At 42.7% G+C, this 24,352-nt stretch overlaps 1 protein-coding gene across 4 annotated transcripts in view; it reads right to left on the bottom strand.

Annotated features, from left to right (window-relative positions):
* Positions 1-1,723: 1,723 nt before the first annotated feature.
* Positions 1,724-24,352, bottom strand: part of tmem131l (transmembrane 131 like) — a 99,223-nt gene continuing 76,594 nt past the window's right edge. For all 4 annotated transcript variants that reach the window (XM_071407012.1, XM_071407015.1, XM_071407013.1 and 1 more), the window contains exons 20-34: positions 23,926-24,050; positions 23,278-23,420; positions 21,378-21,564; positions 20,715-20,900; positions 20,339-20,488; positions 17,879-18,509; positions 17,589-17,704; positions 15,154-15,326; positions 13,730-13,936; positions 10,153-10,231; positions 9,656-9,771; positions 9,196-9,328; positions 5,736-5,812; positions 5,451-5,590; positions 1,724-2,270 (exon numbers count right to left, since the gene is read on the bottom strand). In XM_071407012.1, the coding sequence (XP_071263113.1) occupies positions 1,953-2,270; positions 5,451-5,590; positions 5,736-5,812; positions 9,196-9,328; positions 9,656-9,771; positions 10,153-10,231; positions 13,730-13,936; positions 15,154-15,326; positions 17,589-17,704; positions 17,879-18,509; positions 20,339-20,488; positions 20,715-20,900; positions 21,378-21,564; positions 23,278-23,420; positions 23,926-24,050 (2,781 nt within the window). In that variant the 3' untranslated portion in view covers positions 1,724-1,952. The remainder of the gene's footprint in view (positions 2,271-5,450; positions 5,591-5,735; positions 5,813-9,195; positions 9,329-9,655; positions 9,772-10,152; positions 10,232-13,729; positions 13,937-15,153; positions 15,327-17,588; positions 17,705-17,878; positions 18,510-20,338; positions 20,489-20,714; positions 20,901-21,377; positions 21,565-23,277; positions 23,421-23,925; positions 24,051-24,352) is intronic.

Below are 24,352 nucleotides of genomic sequence, written 5' to 3'. Positions count from 1 at the left end.
CACTATGTTTGTTGGTTGTCGCACCATTCTCGGTAAACCCTAGACACCGTCATACGTATAAAGTCCAGGATGTTTCTGAGACTGGCACTGGCACTGACGATCATACCACGCACAAAGTCACTAGTTCTTCCTAATTGAACAGTATCTGAATGCCTCGATGTCAGTCAGCCTGCTTTATATAGCAAGCCACTGCCACATGACTAACCGTCTGTAGGAGTGAACCATTTTCCAGATTGGGGTGGTGTACCTAATAAACTGGCCACAGTGTATTTACAACTATAACAATTTTAAATTATTAGAACTTGAGAAATGTAGAGCAAAATAAACCACTGGGTTCCTTGTGTTAAATAACTTGATTTAAATGAAAAAGAGTGGTCCGTATTCTAAAATGTGTTCCGAGTCCCCCTTACCGGTCAGTGATAATTTGACTATCCCAAATCCCCTGTTCCTGCAAGCAATTTACTGTCCAATGGAATGGTTATCTGGCTAAATAAAATGTAGGCTAAACAGCATTTGTGAATCACCTTGTGTGCCACGATGCCATTGGTTTCTGGGACCAATCAGAACGGTTAGAATGTGTTTGCGTTCAAGAAATCGTTGGAGAGGTACTCAGATCCAGACTCATTGCAGAGAAGAAACTAACCGTCTGTGGCATAGCAATTCACCGTAGCAAGGAGTTTGGGTAGCCAGGCAAACGATGCCAAATAGTGAGCATAGTATTTCCCCTTTCTCTGTCAAACAGTATTTATGGAACAGTCCATTGAGTCAAAAGAGAAAGTGAAGCCAGAGTGGGGACTGGTGTTATTTCTGATTTATACTGAACAAAAATATTAACACAACATGTAAAGTGTTGGTCCCATGTTTCAAGAGTTGAAATAAGATCCCAGAGATGTTCCATCCGCACAAAAAGCGTTTCCCCCCCAAAAATGGCATGAATGTGTTTACATCCCTGTTAGTGAGCATTTTGTCCTTTGCAAAGATATGCCCCACCTGTCAGGTGGATGGGTTATCAAGAAGCTGATTAGACAGCATGATCATTACACAGGTGCACCTTGTGGTGGGGACAATAAAAGGCCTCCACATAGTCTGCGACCAGCCACCGGGACAGCTGATGAAACTGGAGTATTTCTGTCTGTAATAAAGCCCTTTACTGGGGAAAAACGAATTCAGATTGGCTGGGCCTGGCTCCCAAGACAGTGGACTTGGCTCCCAAGTGGGTGGGCCAATGCGCTCCCAAGTGGGTGGGCCAATGCACTCCCAGCCCCACCCATGGCTGCACCCCTGCCCAGTTAGGCCCTAATCTATGGATTTCACATAATGAATTTATTTAAATTGACTGATTTCATTATATGAACTGCAACTGAGTAAAATAGTTGAAATTGTTGCATGTTGTGTTTATATTTTTATTCTGTATAGTTCAATTTGTGTTCAAAGATCAACAAATATCCTCATCCTAGAATCTTAAAAATGTCACTTTTATAAACTTACTTTTAATTGATTGACATCAATTGTGCACAGTGATATTTCACTGTATATTATTAGGTCATCACCTGCTGTACATTTGAATTCTGTGTCATTTTCTGGTTATAATTGTTTTTGTAAATCGATTTAAACTGCTGTATGAAAGTGATTTCGATGGATGGCAAAGATAACAAGCTTATACGGTCTCTCTGTTACTGATAAATAGTTGTAGCGTTGGGGACAAAGCAAACAAGACATCAAGTACAAAACTTTTTAAATGTTTTAATTTTCTATGATCAAAACATCTAGAAAAATATACAACAAATGCTTAACCTTTCACAACATTGAACGTTTGAAAGAAAAAAAGGAACATAAAAGTAAAGGAATATTCACATTTTTCCCCCCATTATCGATAAAAGCACATTCATTTCTTGTTCCTTTCTTTTATAGCATCGTTTTTGTTTGTTGTCGTCGGTTATGCCAGGTTTTTGTTAAATGTCGCCGCAGTAGCCCGAGTCGTTGGACAGCTGCGAGTTTGAGCTGCGGTTGGATGAGGAGTTCCAAATGTCCAGGTTCATGTGGGGGCCGAAAGGGTTGAAGCTGGAGTACTGCTTGGGGCGGCACATGCCCCCGGGCTCCCGGTTGAAGGGGGCGTGAGGCGGGGTGATGGGGCAGACGGGGGACACCGGGGACATGGGGGCTGAGCGCTCGGGTTGGAAGTGGCTTTGGTACGGCTCACTCTGGGGAGTCCAGATGGAACCGAACAGACTGGACATGGGGGACAGGCTCCTGGTGCCGGGGAAATATGGCTAAGGGGGAACAGAGCGAGAGAAACAAAATATGGTTTAGAAAAGAAATGCCACCATTTATTTAACAAAAAAATTATAATATTAAATGTGGCTGGACACTTCAGTGATGGCAAAAATCTAAAAGTAAAGTTCATGAGAATTTCCTAAACACACAATGTTCCCTCTGGAACTGTTGCCATTTTTAACCACTTCATGTGTCTGAAGGTACAAACTCTGCAAATCAAGTGCAGTATAGGCCTACCACTGGCCAATCGGATGGCTCAGATGACCGTGTCTGCACTAATGTAGCAGGCATAAAAGAAAGCTACAGTAAAGTTGATACTGTGAGATATCAAAACATTTAAAACCATGACTAGAGAGACTCAATGATTACAGCAAAGAGCTGCTGTTTTTACAAGTGAGTTCATGTTTAAGTTCTTAACTTAATATTCAACACTTTTATAAGCCTTAAAATACACGTTCTTCTTATTTCCAACTCAGCGCTACAACAAGCACTGCAGCAGTAATGAATGAGTAGGAAAGTGCATCTATAGGCTTCCGTTATTATTAGCGGCTTGGGTCTTTTATAATATCAAGGAATATTTCACTTTCTCTGTTCAAAGGAGTAACACACTTGCGCATGAGGCAGAAATAATGCGGTGCGACTCGGGTTTCGCCATCATCTGGAAGACCGTGTCAGTGGAGGAAAGGGAGAGCGGAATGAGGTTGAGAGGCGGACCCTCAGTCTGCTGCCCTCTCCCTCCGCTGAACAAGACCATCAGATGCAGGTACCATCAGCCCAGTATACAAAAAAAAAAAGCTAATGATTTAAATGTATGCTCACTCAGCTGTGCTTCACACGTCCTGCCCCTGAACAAGGTAGTTAACCCACTGTTCCTAGGCCATCATTGTAAATAAGAATTTGTTCTTAACTGACTTGCCTAGTTAAATAAAGGTAAAATACATTTTTTATACAACAACGGATCTATTACCGGTGTGATTATATAGCCTACCTCAAATTTCGAATTTGAATTTTAAAAAATGGCCCGAACAACAGCGCATTGGCAGGGCAATTCAAGCAAAGCCAATATTTGGTCATAACTTATTGACTTATTGCCTATAGTTTACTGCACAAACCTCATTGCCATGGTACTGTTGTAAATTGGTTAATGTTGCATATGCTTAAGTTGTTAATGTCGAAAAAAAATCTGAGCAGTAGATCTCAGCTTGCATTTTGACTCAAATTGATCTCGACTCAGAAAAGGTTGGTGACCACTGTTCTAGAGTTCACTTAACACTATCAACATTTCCCTTTACTGTTGAAATTATGATCGAATCAACACAATATTAGCCACTTTCAATGCAACATACCGAAACTATGCAAGAGATTTTGTTGTAGACAGAACGCATAGGAGTAGGATTCAATTGCATTGATACGCACTACTCCGCCCGTACTCTACACAGACCGGTGCGGCATAAACAATCAGGGCTGCAGTAGGCCTATATGTAAATAGACCATTGCCATATATGGATCTGTGCAATTTACTATGAACTGGACTTTGTTTACAGCATGAGCGGCCGTAAGTAGATGCGCTTGTTTTGAGATCAAAGCGAGAGCTGCATGTAAACATTTTGTTCATATCCTTTGCTAGTTAGTGAGTTATTAGCCGAGTTATAGATCATTTGTAGTCAGCAATAGGGGAGTGATTCCTTCCTACAAGAGCACAAACATACATTTCTATACATTTTTGAAAAGCGAGTTAGGTAAAGAGCTTTTTTTTGTCTTAAAGGGGCAGTGTTGTATTTGAGACAGGCTTGAATAAGCTAAGTGGCCAATAGGCAGAGGGTAGCATAATTTGTCTGATTCTCTGTAATGATGCATTTTATTTGTGAAGTGGTTTCTTGCATCAAACAACATTTTCAGTCACATTGTCTGAAGGACATGTGGATAAACAGGATAATGTCAAGCCCAGCATGTTTTCTTTTGGAATGTAGACCTACATTGAACGCAACACATTGGCTGCTACTGTAGGCTGAATGATAGAACTGCTATTTCCATGTTAAAATGTTACGGGATGCATTATCTCCATTGTTTTTGGTAGGCCTACATTACGATCAAATAGCCACAGTAGCCACTTAAAACTGTAACTTAAAGCAGGTACAGCCTCAGTCTTCACAGTAAACATGCACGGGAAGTTGCACCAAATTTTCACAACATTCAAGTTTGCACTCATCAACCCAGAAATTTGCTCAGCGCCCAAATAAATTTGAGGGAACATAGTACACAAGACATGTTTGATGATAATGGAGGTGGTCAGGATCTTGATAAAAACAAGCATAAAAGCTTCATTTTACAGCCCTGTCACCACTAGTATGTTGGTATTCACTTCCTGGTTCTTGTTAGAAAATAATTCAATACAATACGTACCACTTATGTGACTTTTACCAAGAATTAGGAAAAGAAAGGTATCATCAATGTCATCAAGCAGTCAGTGACATTGTTTTGGTCTAAATAACAGGTAAACAATGCTCTCTAAAATAAAGCCTAACCGAAAGACTATGATCTACGTTGTATTGACCCATGCTGAGGCCAGAACCATGGTAGTTTGTGAAAAGTGGAAGTTGTCCACGCAAGAGAAGCAGACAAAGCCTCACTCCCTAGATTCCCAATCAAACCGCAGAGGTTGCAGTTCCTATTTTCTGAGCTCCATTTGCTTTTTTATAAATCACACAGTTAGATTGTGATGTGAAAATGTGATAACCACAGACAGCACAGTAAAAGGGAAAAACAGAGGTTACAGAGGTCAAAGGGCGTTTCAGAAAACAGATTCAGATGAGTTACAATAATACTCACATTGATTATCCATATAAATAATTTCAAACAATCCTTTATACTTTATATTAATATCATAAATATATAACATTAAATACTAAGCTTTACTGAGACAGATTTAGTAAGCGTTAGGACATGGCTTTTTCCACAGGGCAAAATAAAGGTTTGGAGAGAAAAAAATAATGTTAAGTGTAAACGAAGGCAGTTCCTTGTTTTAGCTTCGTCTTTGGTGCAGAAGCTTAGTTTACCTGGCACAAAGCCAAGTGGTTAGGACTAAGGTCATTGACTGAGGCAGACAGGGGGACAGTAATGATAGATATTAGGGGGATTAGGTTGAATGGAGCCAGCAGCGGGTCCCGGAGGTTTACCTTGCTGCCCACACAGCCGGCTGTATCCCAGGTCGAGGGAGCCTCCTGGGAACATTCCTCGCTCCAGCTGGGCTGGTGGCTGTAGGCTACCGTCTGGCTCTCTGGCTGGCATGGGAAATTATTGTGGAAGTTGGTGTTGCCTGCGGACCGATGGTAAGGACACAATGTTAAGTGTTTTTCCCATGATATTTCACCAGGTTGTCCCATTGAGATCAAAAGTCCTTTTTCAAGGGAGACCTGTACAAGACATTTTACACACAATAACACAGTAGATTTGACGCCTACCCGCTGACATGTAGTTGCCCTGGTCACAGTACACGTACGGGCTGTTACATTGGCTGTTGGCACTGTTCCAAGGGAAGCTGTTCGAGAACACAAATGAACAAAAATACAAAATTGTGAATTAGCTAATACACATGATTTCACAATTTTAAAAAAATCTATAAATTGACAGATGACAACATTACAGGGATAAACACATTTGAATTTAAGGATCCCCATTAGCTGCTACCAAGGCAACAGCTACTATTCCTGGGGTCCAGCAACATTAAGACAGTTGCATACAATCAAAAATATTACGTGACAACATTTTATAACACTTTTCACAACACATTAAGTGTCTGCCCTCAGGCCACTACTCTACAACCACATACCTACAATACACAATCCATATGTACTTCTGTGTAGAATGCGTGTGTTAGTACGTGTATGCGTGTCTCTTCACAGTCACCGCTGTTCCATAAGGTGTGTATAAGGTGTGTATATATATATTAATAATTGTACTGCTTGCATCAGTTATCTGATGTGGAATAGAGTTCCATGTAGACATGGTTCTATGTAGTCCTGTGCACCTCCCATAGTCTGTTCTTGACTTGGGGATTGTGAAGAGACCTCTGGTGGCATGTTTTGTGGGGTATGCGTGTCCGAGCTGTGTGCTAGTATTTTAAAACAGACAGCTACTTCTTACAAAAACTAGTACTGAGTAAGTAAATATCTCCTCTACTTTGGGCCATGAGAGATTGATGTGCATTCCGTTTACATCTTCTGAGTTCCTAAGTCCATCTTTGTGGCACCTGACCACAGTAGTCCAGGTGCGACAAAACTAGGGCCTGTATGACCTGCCTTGTTGATAGTGTTGTTACGGCAGAGCAGCGCTTTATTATGGACAGACTTCTCCCCATCTTAGCTACTGTTGCATCAACATGTTTTGACCATGGCAGTTTACAATTTATTTATTTCAATTTTATCTTTATTTAACTAGGCAAGTTAGTTAAGAACAAATTTTATTTACAATGACGGCCTAGGAACTGTGGGTTAACTGCCTTGTTCAGGGGCAGAACGACATATTTTTACCTTGTCAGCTTGGGGATAAAAACTAGAAACCTTTCGGTTACTGGCCCAACGCTCTAACCACGAGGCTACCTGCCGCCCTATCTAGGGTTACTCCAAGCAGTTTAGTCACATCAACTTGCTCAATTTCCACATTATTCATTATAAGATTTAGTTGAGGTTTAGGGCATAGTGAATGATTTGTCCCAAACACAATGGTTTTAGTTCTAGAAATATTTAGGACTAACTTATTTCTTGCCACCCATTTTGAAACTGACTACAGCTTTTTGTTAAGTGTTGCAGTCATTTCAATTGCTGTAGTAGCTGACGTGTATAGTGTTGAGTCATCCGCATACATAGAGGCATGCCATTAGTAAAGACTGAAAAAAGTGAAAGGGCCTAGACTGCTGCCATGGGGAATTCCTGATTCTACCTGGATTATGTTGGAGAGGCTTCCATTAAATAACACCCTCTGTTCTGTTAAACAGCTAACTCTATCAACAATATAGCAGGGGGTGTAAAGCCATAACAAATGTGTTTTTCTAGCAGCAGACTATGATCAATCATGCCAAAAGCCGCACCGAAGTCTCAAAACAGCTCCCACAATCGTTTTGCTATCAATTTCTCTCAGCCAATCATCAGTCATTTGTGTAAGTGCTGTGCTTGTTGCATGTCCTTCCCTATAAGCGTGCTGAAAGTCTTGTCAAGTTGTTTACTGTAAAATAGCATTGTATCTGATCAAACACAATTTTCCCCAAAAGTTTACTAAGGGTTGGTAACAGGCTGATTGGTCAGCTATTTGAGCCAGTAAAGGGGACTATACTTTGGTAGCGGAATTACTTTTGCTTCCCTCCAGGCCTGAAAGCACACTTTCTTGTAGGCTTACATTGAAGATATGGCAAATAGGAGTGGCAATATCGTACGCTATTATGCTCAGTAATTTTCCATCTAAGTTGTCAGACCCAGGTGGCTTGTCATTGTTAATAGACAACCATTTCTTCACCTCTTCCAGACTCACATTTCGGAAATAAAAAATTACAATGCTTGGCTTTCATATTTTGGTCAGATATACTTGGATGTGTAGTGTCAGCGTTTGTTGCTGGCATGTCATGCTTAAGTTTGCTAATCTTGCCGATGAAAACAAATCATTAAAGTAGTTGGCAAGATCAGTGGCTTTTGTGATGAATGACCCATCTGATTCAATGAACGACGGAGCTGAGTGTCTTTTTGCCTTAAATTACAATTAAGGTGCTGTAAAAGGTATTACCATCATTCATTTATCTTTGTTTCATAGTATAGTTTCTTCTTCTTTTCATTCAATTTAGCCACATGGTTTCTCAATTTGCAGTACGTTTGCCAATCGGTTGTGCAGCCAGACTTATTTGCTATTCCTTTTGCCACATTCCTCTAAACCATACAATTTTTAATCAACATAGGAATCACTACAAAACATATTGTATGACTTCTTATACACTATATTAGACCCAGCCTTTGGAACTGTGGTTTTCCTAGATATGGCTACTATATTGTGATCACTACATCCTATACATTTTGATACTGTTTTAAAGCAGATTTCTGCAGCATTAGTAAAGATGTGATCAATACATGTTGATGATTTCATTCCTGTGCTGTTTGTAAAGGTTAATTGATAACCTGAACCAGGTTGCAGGCACTGGTTACAGTTTGAAGCTTTTTCTTGAGTGGGCAGCTTGATGAAAGCCAGTCGATATTAAGGTCACCCAGAAAATACACCTCTGTTGATACCTCATACATTCTCAAGCAAATCATACATATTATCCAGATACTGATTGTTAGCACTTTGTGGTCTATAGCAACTTCCTACAAGAATGGGCTTTAGGTGAGGCAGATGAACCTGTAGCCATTATACTTTAACAGTATTTAACATGAGTTCCTCTCTAAGCTTTACAGGAAGGTGGTTCTGAATACAGACCGTAACATCACCCCCATTGGCATTTCTGTATTTTTTGTAGATGTTATAACCATGTATTGCTACCACTGTATCAAAGGTATTATCTAAGTGAGTTTTAGAGATGGTCAAAATCTGAATGTCATCTATTACAAGCAAGTTATTGATATCATGAACCTTGTTTCTTAGGCTACATATGTTAATGTGTGCAATTTTTAAGCACTTCTGGCATGCTTGATTGTTTTTATTGGGAAGGATATGAGAAGTAGGTAGACATGACAACGTTCTATTTGTTTGAGCTAATAGTACAGGGTGAGCACTCCCTACTAGGGCACACCGCCTCAGTGCTATAAACTCTGGTTCATAGGCACATGATTACTGTATAAAATAGCTGGATGATCGACAGACAATCAAAATGGCTTCCTAAGCTACAACATGACTGTACAAAAAGACACAACTAGTACATTTCGCCTTGGCTTAGTGACGTACCCGTTGAAGGGGGCGGGGGCTGAGGCTTGAGGTACGTAGGGCACGGCCTCTGAGGTGTTGTACCTGAACTCATTGGTGAGGGGCACGGAGGGTGCCGACCACGTCTCCTCAGGCAAATAGTGGCCCGCCACATCTGAGAGAGAAGAGGGGAAACAATTAAGATACAGCTTACCCTGTTAGAAACGCGCTAACGCAGGCTTTGTAGTAGGGTTGGAGAAAAAGCCTGCGTACTTGGCTGTCCAGAAAGAGCATTGGCCATCCCCGATTTACGACACCAAACATTTACAGCAATCGCACTCATTTGCAAAACGCATTCAAGCAATGACAAACAATACAATACCCTTGATTTTATAGCACTTCCCTTTGAGATCAACGTACTATTTATAATAGACAATACATTTTACACACGGGTTCTGATGTACAGGTATGTCAACATTTATTGACTGAGCACTTCACTCACCCATGGTTCTGTCCATGCGGGCTGCTACAGAAGCGAAACTGGGGGCAAAGCTGGGGGGCACCGGGGCGGGCTCTGTTGGGCTTTGGCAAGGCTCCTTCCTGTACAGGTTATTCATGCTGCACGCCAGGGGACAGATATAGCACGTTGAGATTGTGTGTAATGAAAAACACTTAAAAAATGTACATAAATGATCATCATTATTATTAGAATTTTGACTTCTCCATTAGGGTTGATAATGACAAAAACACTTTGATCCTAAGGACTTTTAGAACGATAGTACACTTCTTGAAACACTAAGAGCGATACAGTTGGTTAGAGAATGGCCGTGCTTGCCACACTACAGTTGTGGGTTGAACTGTAAGTAGCTTAAAATAAAATAGTCTGCTAAATGACCATAAGAGTACGTCTTCCATTCTATGTGGTTGCTGTGTGTGTTTACATGTGTGTATTTATCCGTCTGTGTGTGATTACATCAGTTAATGTGTGCGCGCGTGTACCTCTGGGCCTTGTAGGTGGAGTTCATGGTCTGGTAGCAGTCCCTCTCGGCTGGGTAGACGCCGTACTGCATGGAGTCCCCTGTGGACACAGACACACAGCTACAAACCGCAACTCTGACCCTGCTTTCTAATGAAAACGTGTTGGTTCATTCATCCTTCTCTCTACCATATCAGCGCCAGAGGGGGCGAGAGAGCGTGGGAGTAGTAACGTTCATGGAAATTGTTAAAAGGTTTCAATAACAATTCAGATAAATGCAACAGTGAAAATACTGCAATACTTTTTCGAATGCTATAAATCAAAATCAGATTGACTGAATTATAGCACATAAAACATATTACTGGCACGGACAAATAACGAATGGATCTCAGGCATTTTGGTAGGAATTCAGGCCTTACATTTATTGTAAAACACCTTTCCCCCCCAGGTTTAAAAAAAATACTTTGTGATAAAATAAACAATATTATGTGCGTCATTTGCCTGGGTGTATTTGCATTCATTAATACATTTTATATAAAGGGGTGGAACAGGACTAAAACCGGCAACAAAAACATGCTCTGTCTCTAGGCCAACCTGCACTCCCCTGCGCTGTCTAGACAGCCTCATTAGTTATTCATTACTGTTGTCACATTCTCTTGCATAATTCAACAAGTGTGTCGTGCGGAGGACAACCATGCATTTTTAAAATCAAATGCTTGGCTCTAGATTACGCCCATCTATACATACTTAAAAGACAGAGAGAGAGAGAGAGAGAGAGAGCGGTAGACAGAGAGAGAGAGAGCGGTAGACAGAGAGAGAGAGAGAGAGAGAGAGAGAGCGGTAGACAGAGAGAGAGAGAGAGATAGACTAGAGAGAGAGATAGCACAGAGAGAGCGATAGACAGACCAGAGATGAGACATATGACTAGAGATGCAGCGGTCGAGACAGAGAGAGAGAGAGCCCAGACAGTAGAGTTAGCGGTATGACAGAGAGCAGACGAGAGAGAGAGACAGAGATGTATGCCATTGAGCCCAGAGAGAGCGGTATGACAGAGAGAGAGGTAGACAGAGTCAGAGAGAGACGTTAGATGCGAGACCGCGAGTCAGATGAGAGAGAGACGAGACGAGCGGTAGACAGAGTGTGAGAGAGCGGTCAGACAGAGTAGAGAGATTGAGAGAGAGAGAGAGATAGACAGAGAGAGAGATAGACAGACAGAGAGAGAGATAGACAGAGAGAGCGGTAGACAGAGAGAGAGAGAGAGACAGAGAGAGCGGTAGACAGAGAGAGAGAGAGAGAGAGAGAGAGAGAGAGAGAGAGAGAGAGAGAGAGAGAGAGCGGTAGACAGAGAGAGAGAGAGCGGTAGACAGAGAGAGAGAGAGAGAGAGAGAGAGAGAGAGAGAGAGAGAGAGAGAGAGAGAGAGAGAGAGAGAGAGAGAGAGAGAGGGAGAGAGAGAGAGAGAGAGAGAGAGAGAGAGAGAGAGAGAGAGAGAGAGAGAGAGAGAGAGAGAGAGAGAGAGAGAGAGAGAGAGAGCGGTAGACAGAGAGAGAGAGAGAGAGAGACAGAGAGAGAGAGAGAGAGAGAGACAGAGAGAGAGAGAGAGAGAGAGAGAGAGAGAGAGAGAGAGAGGTAGAGAGAGAGAGAGAGAGAGAGAGAGAGAGAGAGAGAGAGAGAGAGAGAGAGAGAGAGAGAGAGAGAGAGGTAGACAGAGAGAGAGAGAGCGGTAGACAGAGAGAGAGAGAGAGAGAGCAGTAGACAGAGAGAGAGAGAGAGAGAGAGAGCGGTAGACAGAGAGAGAGAGAGAGAGCGGTAGACAGAGAGAGAGAGAGAGAGAGAGAGAGAGAGAGAGAGAGAGAGAGAGAGAGAGCGGTAGACAGAGAGAGAGAGAGAGAGAGGTAGACAGAGAGAGAGAGGTAGACAGAGAGAGAGAGGTAGACAGAGAGAGAGCGATAGACAGAGAGAGAGCGATAGACAGAGAGAGAGCGGTAGACAGAGAGAGAGCGGTAGACAGAGAGAGAGCGGTAGACAGAGAGAGAGCGGTAGACAGAGAGAGAGCGGTAGACAGAGAGAGAGCGGTAGACAGAGAGAGAGCGGTAGACAGAGAGAGAGCGGTAGACAGAGAGAGAGAGAGTGGTAGACAGAGAGAGAGAGTGGTAGACAGAGAGAGAGAGTGGTAGACAGAGAGAGAGATAGTGGTAGACAGAGAGAGAGAGAGCGGTAGACAGAGAGAGAGAGAGAGCGGTAGACAGAGAGAGAGAGAGAGCGGTAGACAGAGAGAGAGAGAGAGCGGTAGACAGAGAGAGAGAGAGCGGTAGACAGAGAGAGAGAGAGCGGTAGACAGAGAGAGAGAGAGCGGTAGACAGAGAGAGAGAGAGCGGTAGACAGAGAGAGAGAGAGCGGTAGACAGAGATTTGTACATTGTTACAACACTGTATATTTATAATATAACATTTGTAATGTCTTTATTGTTTTGAAACTTCTGTATGTGTAATGTTTACTGTTAATTTGTATTGTTTATTTCACTTTTGTATAATATCTACCTCACTTGCTTTGGCAATGTTAACACATGTTTCCCATGCCAATAAAGCCCCTTGAATTGAATTGAATTGAGAGAGAGAGAGACAGAGAGAGAGAGAGAGCGGTAGACAGAGAGAGAGAGAGAGCAGAGAGAGAGAGAGGTAGACAGAGAGAGAGCGGTAGACAGAGAGAGAGCGGTAGACAGAGAGAGAGAGCGGTAGACAGAGAGAGGGAGAGACAAAGAGACGGAGAACAGGTGAGGTGAAAGACGGGTGCAACATTTCCATGTCTGATGAGGTGTACACTGAGGTGGATTCAGAGATGAGGAATTTGGGAATGTCAGCCCTTGCCAAGACAGACAAAGTCCCTCAGAGCCAAAGGACAGGTAAACATATGACCTAACCTAACCCAGCACCATGGTGCTCTGTAGAGGCCCCAGTCCCACTTCCAACCCTCTATGGGCATGTTCCATGATAAGAGCAGTGCAGTGGTCGCTGCAGTAGCGAGAGAGGGGAGTGTATATACACCGAGTGTACAAAACATCAGCGTTGCAGTTCTTCACACACAAACCGGTGCGCCTGACACCTACTGTCATACGCCGTTCAAAGGCACTTAAATATTTTGTCTTGCCCATTGACCCTCTGAATGGCACACATACAGAATGTCTCAAAGCTTGAAAATTCATCTTTAACCCGTCTCCTCCCCTTCATCTACACTGATTGAAGTGGATTTAACAAGTGACATCAATAAGGGATCATAGCTTTCACCAGGATTCACCTGGTCTGTCATGGAAAGAGCAGGTGTTCCTAATGTTTTGTATACTCAGTGTATAGATATAATGTGCTTGTGTGCGTGCATTGTATATAGTGCAGTGTGTGTGTTGTGAATGTGTGTGTGAGTGGGTATACTGCAGTAGTGGGTCCATACTTTTCCTGGCTGAGGTAGTGCAGTGGTGTGTGTTGTGTATATGTGTGTGAGTGGGTATACTGCAGTAGTGTGTCCATACTTTTCCTGGCTGAGGTAGTGCAGTGGTGTGTGTTGTGTATATGTGTGTGAGTGGGTATACTGCAGTAGTGTGTCCATACTTTTCCTGGCTGAGGTAGTGCAGTGGTGTGTGCGGTGGTGTGGGGCGCTGGGGTCCTTGTCTCCCTCAATGCTGCTGGCAGAGCTCCAGCTGCCCCAGCTGCCGCGGCTGGCCCGCACGCTGCCCGACGAGCTGCCAGAGTCTGAGCCCGACTCGCACGCCACGCGCCGCTCCACGCACTTCCGCCGTGGCCGCACCAGACACACACCTACAACAGGAAGGGAGAGAGATGTTGAGGACCGAGTAAAGCCCGTGGCCTAGCTGTAACACTCCAGTCAAATACACTGCTCAATCCCTGCAATCCCCCATATCCACCCTTCCCACGGTTCTCCCACTTGCCTATCTTCCCTTCTGTTTCCAACTGTTTAAATAAAGTGTCAGGAAAGAAAGAGATACTGAGGACTGTCCAATATAAAATGTCAATCTATTAACTTTCACTCGCGTCTTTAGCCATCACATTTAATTGGGAATTCCAGTGTTTCTGAAAATGTGACAAAACTGGATATGTACTGTAGTGTCCACCATGGCAATGTGTTGAAAAAGAAAAAGGCACTGGGGCAGATACTTGTGGTCAGTCAGGTGTAAATCTGCTTAGAGATGTCTGGAGCATCACAGACGCAGCAGAGGGCTTTTAACATGATTGGTTTAGGTGAGGGGTAGGGCTGAACTTCGGTAAAGTTAGCCACAAACAGACAGCGATAGCCACACAGGTTATCAAGTGGTTGAGGGGTGTAACCATAGATGTCCCAGCTTTTTGAGTGTGCGTCTGTGTGTTTGTCAAGTGTTTCCGTTATCCGGTAGCTGGCTTTTGGCCTATAAAATATGAAACCGCTCGCATGTGTGGTGACAAGTGTTTTCCTGCGAATTGCATTATGGAATGAACATCCGCGCGTAGTCTGAAACCTTGTGTAGCCTGCTGCCTTGTGTAGCCTGCTGCCTTGTGTAGCCTGCTGCCTTGTGTAGCCTGCTGCCTTGTGTGCATTGCTGCCTTGTGTGCATTGCTGCCTTGTGTGCATTGCTGCCTTGTGTGCATTGCTGCCTTGTGTGCATTGCTGCGCTTATGTGAATAAATAATAGTTGATCAACATTTTAAGCTAAACGTTGTGATCTGTTACATCACATATTGTTATGTAGCCTATTAGACCTACTGGTTGTATGAATTAGGGATCTATCATCTCACAACTGTCCCAGAGTCTGTTTGGAATAGGGAATTTCTTTCTAGACAAGGTGACCAATAGAATAGGTCAACCTTTCTACTATGGGGGATAGAAGATTGACAGGCTAGTGATTTTGCTGTTGGTTACTTGTCTTCGCTGAGGAAATGTAATTTCTCAAATGTCGGGTCAATTAAAAGGTTGCCGGTCAAATGTCCCCCGCCACATTTTCCTAACGGAAACCCTGGTGTGTGTATGTATATGTACCCACCGTTCTGTTTGAGGGGGCTGTCGGGGTTGGGGCTGGGCTTCGGTGCGTCTGGTTTTCCTGTGGAGCAGCGGTTCCGAGTGCGGGTTCCGTTCATATTCTGTTGTTGTTCTCCCATTCTCCACTCCGGTTCCCTCTCCTGCACTGATGTCACAACCACACTGTGTTCAGGTAGCCTGTGGGAACAGCGAAGACCAATGTCACTTTTCAATGTCTTCACCCGCAGCGATTCAACAATCAACAGGGTTACAGACCTGAACGTTCTACTATAAACGGCTGCTGGTGGTAGCTAATTAACTGTTGTTTCTTCAATTTAAATCAACCACAAATCAAAACAATCAAATTCACATCCTGCCCAGTTAGAAAATATTAACGTAATTTTTTTAAACTTTTGGTCAATGAACAATGGCCACGGTTCTTGCAACTATAGGGGGTGCTGTTCCGCATTAGCATATTTGTGTCTCCAAATTAAACTGCCTCGTGCTAAATTCTTGATCGTACAATATGCATATTATTGTTATTATTGGATAGAAAACAGTCTATAGTTTCTATAGGAGTTGAAATTTTGTCTCTGAGTGGTACAGAACAATTTCTACAGCACTTTTCATGACAGGGTTCAGATTTCAGAAATTTTTACCTCTGATCTGGGGTCTGTTTATAAGGCCACAGTGAATGCTATGAAGAAACCGACACTGCCTACGTCTTCCTCTGGGTGTCTGTACGTCATCACGTTTTCAATGAAGTCGATGGGATATTCCCAGCCATTATAAAAGCCCAAAATGTACAGAGACCCCCCTTTCTCAACGTGCGCCTCAAGCGTGAAGGCCATCGGACCTGCCTCGTTCCAAATCGTTTTCTAACCAGCAGTATTTCTCCGGTCATGTTTTCAGTCGTTATAGTTGTTAAAAACATCATAAGGTAGTGAATTTTAACCGTTTTATAGCAATTTATATCCGTTTAGTGCGATTCTGAGGAATTTATTTGTCGTGCACTTTCTAGCTTTGGGAACGTTTCGCGGTCTCGGTCGTTGTTAGTGGACATTTCGAAGGACAGAGGACATCTATCGACCAAAAGACGTTTATAACATAGAAAGGATACATTGCCCAAGAATATGATGGAAGATCAGCTCAAAGTAAGCAATATTTAATATGATAAACCGTGTTTCTGTCGAAATATTTTAAACGCATATTTCGCCATTTTGTTTGGTATAGCTTCACCTGGCGAACCCTGTATTGAAAAGTAAGGATAATTTTAAAAATGTAAATCAGCGGTTGCATTAAGAACTAATTTGTCTTTCGATTCCTGTCTACCCTGTATTTTTTAGTCAAGTATATGATTAGCTTTCAATTAAACTAGATCACTCTGATAGATGACGTCAGACATATTGAGGCTTGATTTCCTAGTATTTTTATTGTGTAACCACGGTTTTGTATGGCTAAATATGCACCTTTTCGAACAAACTGTATATGTATGTTGTAAAATGATGTTACAGGAGTGTCATCGGAAGAATTCTGAGAAGGTTAGTGAAAAAATTAATATCTTTTGGCGGTGATTACGTTATAGCGCTCTTTGGCTGGAATCGATGCTCTGGTAACGTTTTCACATGTAGTATGCTAACTTATCGATTTATTGTGTTTTCGCTGTAAAACGCTTAGAAAATCTGAAATATTGTCTGGAATCACAAGATCTGGGTCTTTCCATTGCTATGCGTTGTCTATTCTTATGAAATGTTTTATGATGAGTAAATTGGTCATACACGTTGCTCTATCTAGTAATTCTAGTCGATTTGCGATGGTCGGTGCAATTGTAAACTGTGATTTCTACCTGAAATATGCACTTTTTTCTAACAAAAACTATCCTATACCATGAATATGTTATCAGACTGTCATCTGAAGAGGTTTTTTCTTGGTTAGTGGATATCAATATCTTAGTTGAGCCGAATTGGTGATAGCACCTGAAGGAGTAAGAAACTGATGGAGTTAGAATAGTGGTGTATTTTGCTAACGTGTTTAGCTAATAGATTTACATATTTTGTCTTCCCTGTAAAACATTTTAAAAATCTGAAATGGTGGCTTTATTCACAAGATCTGTATCTTTCATCTGGTGTCTTGGACTTGTGATTTAATGATATTTAGATGCTACTATCTACTTCTGAAGCTATGCTATCTATGCTAATCAGTGTGTGGGGGGTGGGGGGTGCTCCCGGATCCGGGGTTAGTAGCCGTGAAAGGATAAGGTGCATCACATCTGTGTGGGATGAAGAGGTTCTTCCCAAGTGTAAGGCAAGCAATGACTTATCGAAGATTGTCCTTTGAGTGGTGTCAATTTCGTTCTCTATAGATTTTACTAACGGAATTCTGCACCAAACCATTTGTCAAGACTCATTTCTAAGTGAGCACAGAGTCTATCATCTCTATCGATTCGAAGATGCCACGTACCCAGAAACCCCCTCTGTGTTCTTCTTGCGACTCTTCTTTGCCTTGCTGTTCCCAGCTGGGACACCAGCCTCCGTCTTCTCTGCCTTCTTCCTCTGGATTTTACCATCCTCTCTGGTCTGGAGGGAGAGAGAACGAGAGAAATATTCAATTCACAATTCCACCCTGTACTGAAGTACTTATATTGCACACACAAAAAAAACATCTCTACAAAGCTATAGGAGTAACCAGGCTACAAGCTATCAAATAAAACCAAGTAATAGCCAATTGATCACCCTGTCTCTCTCTCTCACCTCTAGCTCAGAGTTGTCCCTTTTCGCCGTTGTGTCCCTCTTCTCCGCAAACTGCGAATGTGTACGGAGGCCGCACCCTTTCTCTGTCACGGGGCTGCACAGCAGGAGACCCGGTCGGGGGCCTGGGCCCATGGTGACATTGTCGGGGAAGCCGGCCTGCGTTTCCACGGGAAACATAACCGCCGCCGGCCCTTTGCTGTCCTCCCGCAGGGCGGCGCTCTGTGGTGGGGCTTCCTTAAAGTGCTGTGTCGTTTTCTTAACGTCGATTTGACAGAGGAACGTGGGCTCGTTGTTGTTGCAGGCGTCCGTGCTCAGGTCGGGTTCCAGGGTTCCCAGGTCGGGCGTTAGGTCTAGTTCCCTCTCTTCCTCGGTCGCCGTGGCAGCCGTCGCCACTGTCGCCGCTGTGGCGTAGGAGCTGGTTTTGTACTTGCCGTAGTAAACGGACACCTTGTGTTTCTTCTGCGGCTGGGGGGGGGTGGTGGAGGCACCCTTCTTGGAGGAGGAGGAGGGGGTGGAGAAGGGCTGGGGCCGAGGGATGGAGCCGTTGGCCACCGCCAGGGAGCCACGCCCCTTTCCTTTGTCAGAGTTGTGGCAGGTGTCCACATATGTCTTGCAGCTGCCCTTCATTTTACTGGACACGGACAAAAACAAAAAAAAACTAGTTAGAGAGACTGTGTAAACCCATAACAGTGCATTATCACCAGCTAATCAAATGGGTGACAAGCTTCATTTATAGAACAAAATCCGTTCAGATTTATGTCGATAACATACAGCTATACAGCTTTGACAACATTGTTGTACTGGAGTGTTATACCAAGAGTTAAATCAAGTACCACCGAAACGTCTAACTTTAATAACTCTTTATATTGGCAACTAGAGGTCGACCGATTATGATTTTTCAACGCCGATACCGATTATTGGAGAACCAAAAAAAGCTGATACCGATTAAATCGGACGATTTATATATATATTTGTAATAATGACAATTACAACAAAACTGAATGAACACTTATTTTAACTTATATATATATATATATATATATAACTTATTAATATAATACATAAATAAAATCCATTTAGTCTCAAATAAATAATGAAACATGTTCAATTTGGTTTAAATAATGCAAAAACACAGTGTTGGAGAAGAAAGTAATAGTGCAATATGTGCCATGTAAAAAAGCTCATGTTTAAGTTCCTTGCTCAGAACATGAGAACATATGAAAGCTGGTGGTTTCTTTTAACATGAGTCTTCAATATTCCCAGTTAAGAAGTTTTAGGTTGTAGTTATTATAGGAATTATAGGACTATTTCTCTCTATACCATTTGTATTTCATAGACCTTTGACTATTGGATGTTCTGATAGACAGCACTATAATATTGCCAGCCTAATCTTGGGAGTTGATAGGCTTAAACATCCCTGTGCTTCGAGCATTGCGAAAAGCTGCTGGCAAACGGAGGAAAGTACGGTTTGAATGAATGCTTACGAGCCAGCTGCTGCCTACCACCGCTCAGTCAGACTGCTCTATCAAATCATAGACTTAATTATAATAACCACACAGAAATACGAGCCTTAGGTCATTAATATGGCCAAATCCGGAAACTATCATTTCGAAAACAAAACATTTATTCTTTCAGTGAAATACGGAACCGTTACGTATTTTATCTAACTGGTGGCATCCCCAAGTCTAAATATTGCTGTTACATTGCACAACCTTCAATGTTATGTCATAATTATGTAAAATTCTGGCAAATTAATTACGGTATTTGTTAGGAAGAAATGGTCTTCACACAGTTCACAACGAGCCAGGCGGCCGAAACTGCTGCATATACCCTGACTCTGCTTGCATAGAACGCAAGTGGCACAATTTCCCTAGTTAAAATAAATTAATGTTAGCAGGCAATAGTAACTAAATATGCAGGTAAAAAAATATATACTTGTGTATTGATTTTAAGAAAGGCGTTGATGTTTATGGTTAGCTACACATTGGTGCAACGACAGTGCTTTTTTCACGAATGCGCTTGTTAAATCATCACCCGTTTGGCGAAGTAGGCTGTGATTCGATGAGAAATGAAAAGCCACCGCATTGATAATATGCAACGCACGACAAGCTAGATATACTAGTCATATCATCAACCATGTGTAGTTAGCTAGTGATTATGTTAATATTGATTGTTTTTTATAAAGATAAGTTTAATGCTAGCTAGCAACTTACCTTGGCTCCTTGATGCACTCGCGTAACAGGTGGTCAGCCTGCCACGCAGTCTCCTTCGTGGAGTGCAATGTAATCGGCCATAATCGGCATCCAAAAATGCAGATTACCGATTGTTATGAAAACGTGAAATCGGCCCTGCCGATTAATCGGTCAACCTCTATTGGCAACCATATAAAACTGTTGATTTTATGTACAAATATTTGACTGGAAACGGGTCTCTTGTAAAATATATTCCACAGAGTCTTACTTGACTCCGTTGGGGGTGATGTTGTTGACGGGGCCGTTGTCCCGGGACAGGGCAGAGTTGTGGATGCTCCGGGGGGTGGGGCTGGAGAACTGAGTCAGGATGTACTGGGCCTGGTGGAAAGCCATCAGACAAACACCCGCCAGGGAGAAGCTGAGAGGAAAGAGAAAGGATATGGCCGGTTATTCATTGGTGATAGTAGTAGTAGTAGTAGACACTGCTAATCTGGTTGGGGAGTCAAAGTCCATTGTCTTTCAACCTGAAACCCTTTTTATTTCTGGGGGGGGGAAATCATGAAGCTGTGTATGACATTGGCTTTTCATCACCCAAACTTGGCACTAAGTTGGTACTGGTCTATGCGTCTCGGGGTGGCACTGACCAGGTGAAGATGAGGGTGACCACCCAGAATGTCTCCTCCCAGCTGGGGCCGGGCACCACTTGGGCACAGAGGGGCAGCATGTGGTGGGGCAGCGTCACGTTGAGGGTGAAGGGGAACAATGAGCCTCGCGACGTCACCAGGGTCAGGTCCCGGATCACCCAGGACGACGTGAAGTCTGGAGTGAACCTGGAGGAGGGAAAAAGTGGGTGGAGAAAGAGGGAGAGAGGGAGAAGGTAGAGTAAGAAAAGGAGAAAAAGAGAGCGAGCGATTAAGGGGGAAAAGAGGACGGTGAAAAGGAAGTGGGGGAGAGGTGAGACAACCAGAGAGGGAAGAAAGAGGTAGAGAAAATAGAAGTTGAGACAGTGGGAGGGGAAAAGGAGAGAAAGAGATGAGGTCAATGAGCGTTACAAAATGTCAAAAAACTTTATCTTGATATGTCTCGTATCACAGGAAATGATTTACTAAACAATACAAACGTCATGTTTGCGTTCGGACAGAATACAAAAATGATAGATCTATTGTTCTTTCATTACTTTCCTTCATGTACCCTTCACTTGAAAGTAACCTGACGCATGTACACTACTGCTGAGTTAGTACAAAATATGTTGACATAAAAAAAGGTTCAAGAACAATCTGCATCCATTCTTCCGACATTTGACTCACGCAATGGTGATCTCGGAGGAGGAGTTGTGGTCCAGGCTGAAGGACCTGCACTGCAGCACCTCGAAGCCGAAGCCCTGGCACTTGTAGCCGTTGATGTTCATGGACGTGACCGTAAGGGGCAGCTCCCCGGCGTTCTCCACCTTGAAGCTCTTCCAGATGGCAAACAGAGGCTTGTTGGTGCGCAGGCCTGGGAGGTAGATGGGAGGAATCATTTTATAAAGTAGCCAGCCACACACTCTTAAGAACAGTAGAGTAAGACAAGGGCTGAGTCCCAAATGGAACCCCATTCTTTTTATAACGCACTACTTTTGACCAGGGTCCCTACTTTTGACCAAATACGTCACTATAAAGGGAATAGGGTGACATTTGGTATGTCACCAAGGATTAATTAGCCTTGGTAGGAGAACACACAAGATAAGGCACACTTTATTGTCAGTTTAATAAAAAAAATAACTGCTTTGTGCCATTAAAAGGAGTTTATTAAAGGATATTACAGGTTGCACAGCAGAACTACCACCACTAATAGTAAGACAATGATTAAGTAGCCTAGTTTTAAATTCAAGGGCCTTATAATAGAATTTGAAGTGCAAATTACCCTGAAATGTATTGAATTCACTTTGCCATTACTATGAAGCACCATCATTTGCCTTGACTAATGAATTGTATTAGTAATGCATTTAAATTGACAAACATCGAATAAGATCTAGCTACATACAGTACATACTGTATACTTAGGGCGGAGCGGTACAACGTATTTTACGATATACTGTTATTCAACACAGACCGAGCCCCTCTTTCCCCGTCACTCAAGGAGCGCATTTGTTGCCCCTCGACCAGGAGACACTTGCGTTTAGTCTGCATGCAGCACAGCAACTATGTTGATGACAACGATGCTGTTTTCACGTTGCTTCTTAATATAAATCCACTAGCGTTCTATAATTACACATAGTTTGTGTTTCTTACATCTGCAAACAGCTAGTTTGTCTTTTTTTAGCATGTTGGGCCTAAATCTTGTTAGCCACTAATGCTAATCACTAGTTAGCTGGCTAGCTAGCTAATAAATGTACTGAGTCAGAGCAAATGTAATTAGCTATACAGCCTGATAATACCAGTGATGGTTTAGACCTAAATCAGCATGCTGTTTGTGCAACAGTATCTTCTAAATCAAAGAGGAATACGCAAATCATGAATATCTTAGAAGTAGCTAAGAGAAAACATTTAACGTAGTCAAAGATTGTAGGTCCCCCTAGGAAACACATATCAACACTTTGGTTCCTACCCTGTCACAATAACTCCTCCCTGGCATTTTCATTTGTTGTCATGTCAAACAACACTGTATTCAAAGTGCCCACTATTATATTTCAACTATAGAAATAGAATAATCAGTTGTTCACCCAAGTGTTTTGCTCTAAATCGCAATTGCAACATCTGATTAAAAATAAGGCCTAGATTGTTTGCCCATATCGTGCAGCCCTACGTGGCAGTGTGGAAATTATTTCAAATAAGTGCAGGAAATGGAGAAATGTATCAATTATTTTTGGTTGAAGTTGAATTGAACAGTATAAAACAAATCAGAATGGAGAAAGACCCATCGAAATTACTTAGAATGTATGTGTTGCCAGCCTAAGGTCACATATTACTCAAAGCAAATGTAGAACTTTCAATATTCAAAAACATAAAATACCATCCTTTTTTTAAGACTGTGATATGATATTTTGGCCACGTCGCCCAGCCCTACATATACCGCACATAGATTAAATATAATCAAACGCTATTAGAATTTTTATGGAGTAACTCATTGATTGTTGTGATTGCCACTAGAAATAAAATTGATTTTCATCTCAATGAGAGAAAGGTGGATAAATGACAAATATTAAAATTAACACAGTGGTTGGCTCACCATCTCGGCACTCCATGAGGGTGGACTGAGGGACATTAAAGCGTAATGAGGCTCCGGGGCCCGGCAGCTTGCCCCCCACCCTCAGCAGCTCCTTGGCCCCATGACCCCGCACCATCACCATGTCAAACACTGTCAGATTGTTCCTGAGACAGAGAGAGAAAAAAAGAGAAAGGGACAGTCAGACTGTCCCTAGACTCAGCTCCCCGACTCTCACTTCCTCGTGCTCCAACAGTAGAGTGACAGACGACACTTTAAAATAATGGCAACGAGACTAGACGATCACCAATGCTGAGAGTCACCAAAACCAACAGCACATGGCACCATACTCAAATCTGGCAAATGTCATTAAAATACCTGGTGCCATTAGCTTGGCTCCATTATTGACCAAAACAACCACAAACGTGGAATAATATCACGCACAAAGCTACGTGTTCGCATTGTACTGCAATAACTACTGTAATATCAGTGCTCATATCAAGATCTTGCATGCACGAGAGACTACAACGACCAGTACGCAACAACTGGGGGGGGATTATTCACAGTACTGTTTATGTGGTCATTTTGCCTTTGTATGTACATGACAACATGAAAATCAGAAGACTATTTCTAAGAACGTGTCAAAATGTAGAGGTGTCAATCATAGTGTACCTGATGAGTAGGATGGTGGTGGTGGGTTTGTGTTCGGAGGGGGTGAACACCACAGCCACCTCCCTGCTCTCCCATGGCTGGAGGAGGAGACGCAGCGCTCCCTCTCCCCTCACACTCTCCCCGCCCTGCAGACAACACACAGGGTTAATATATCACTGCACGAGCACACTTTATATATAGCGAGTATTATTCAACTGTGGTCTCCTGGACAGCTGAAACACTTCTGGGGTTGTCTGTATCAGGCATATCAAGAGTAGGAGTGCTGATCTATGATCAGGTCTTGCCTGTCCATTTTGATCTAAAAGGGCTGAGACGCTTGATACATACGGCCCCCTGGCTTTCATTCTCTTCTAATCATGGACCGATTCAGACCTGGGACACCAAAGCCAATGATTAAAGACTGCATTGGTTTCCCATAACTAGAGCA

This window comes from Salvelinus alpinus, chromosome 6, assembly GCF_045679555.1.
Source record: "Salvelinus alpinus chromosome 6, SLU_Salpinus.1, whole genome shotgun sequence".
Lineage (NCBI taxonomy): Eukaryota > Metazoa > Chordata > Actinopteri > Salmoniformes > Salmonidae > Salvelinus > Salvelinus alpinus.
This window is presented reverse-complemented; position numbering and strand designations above follow the sequence as displayed.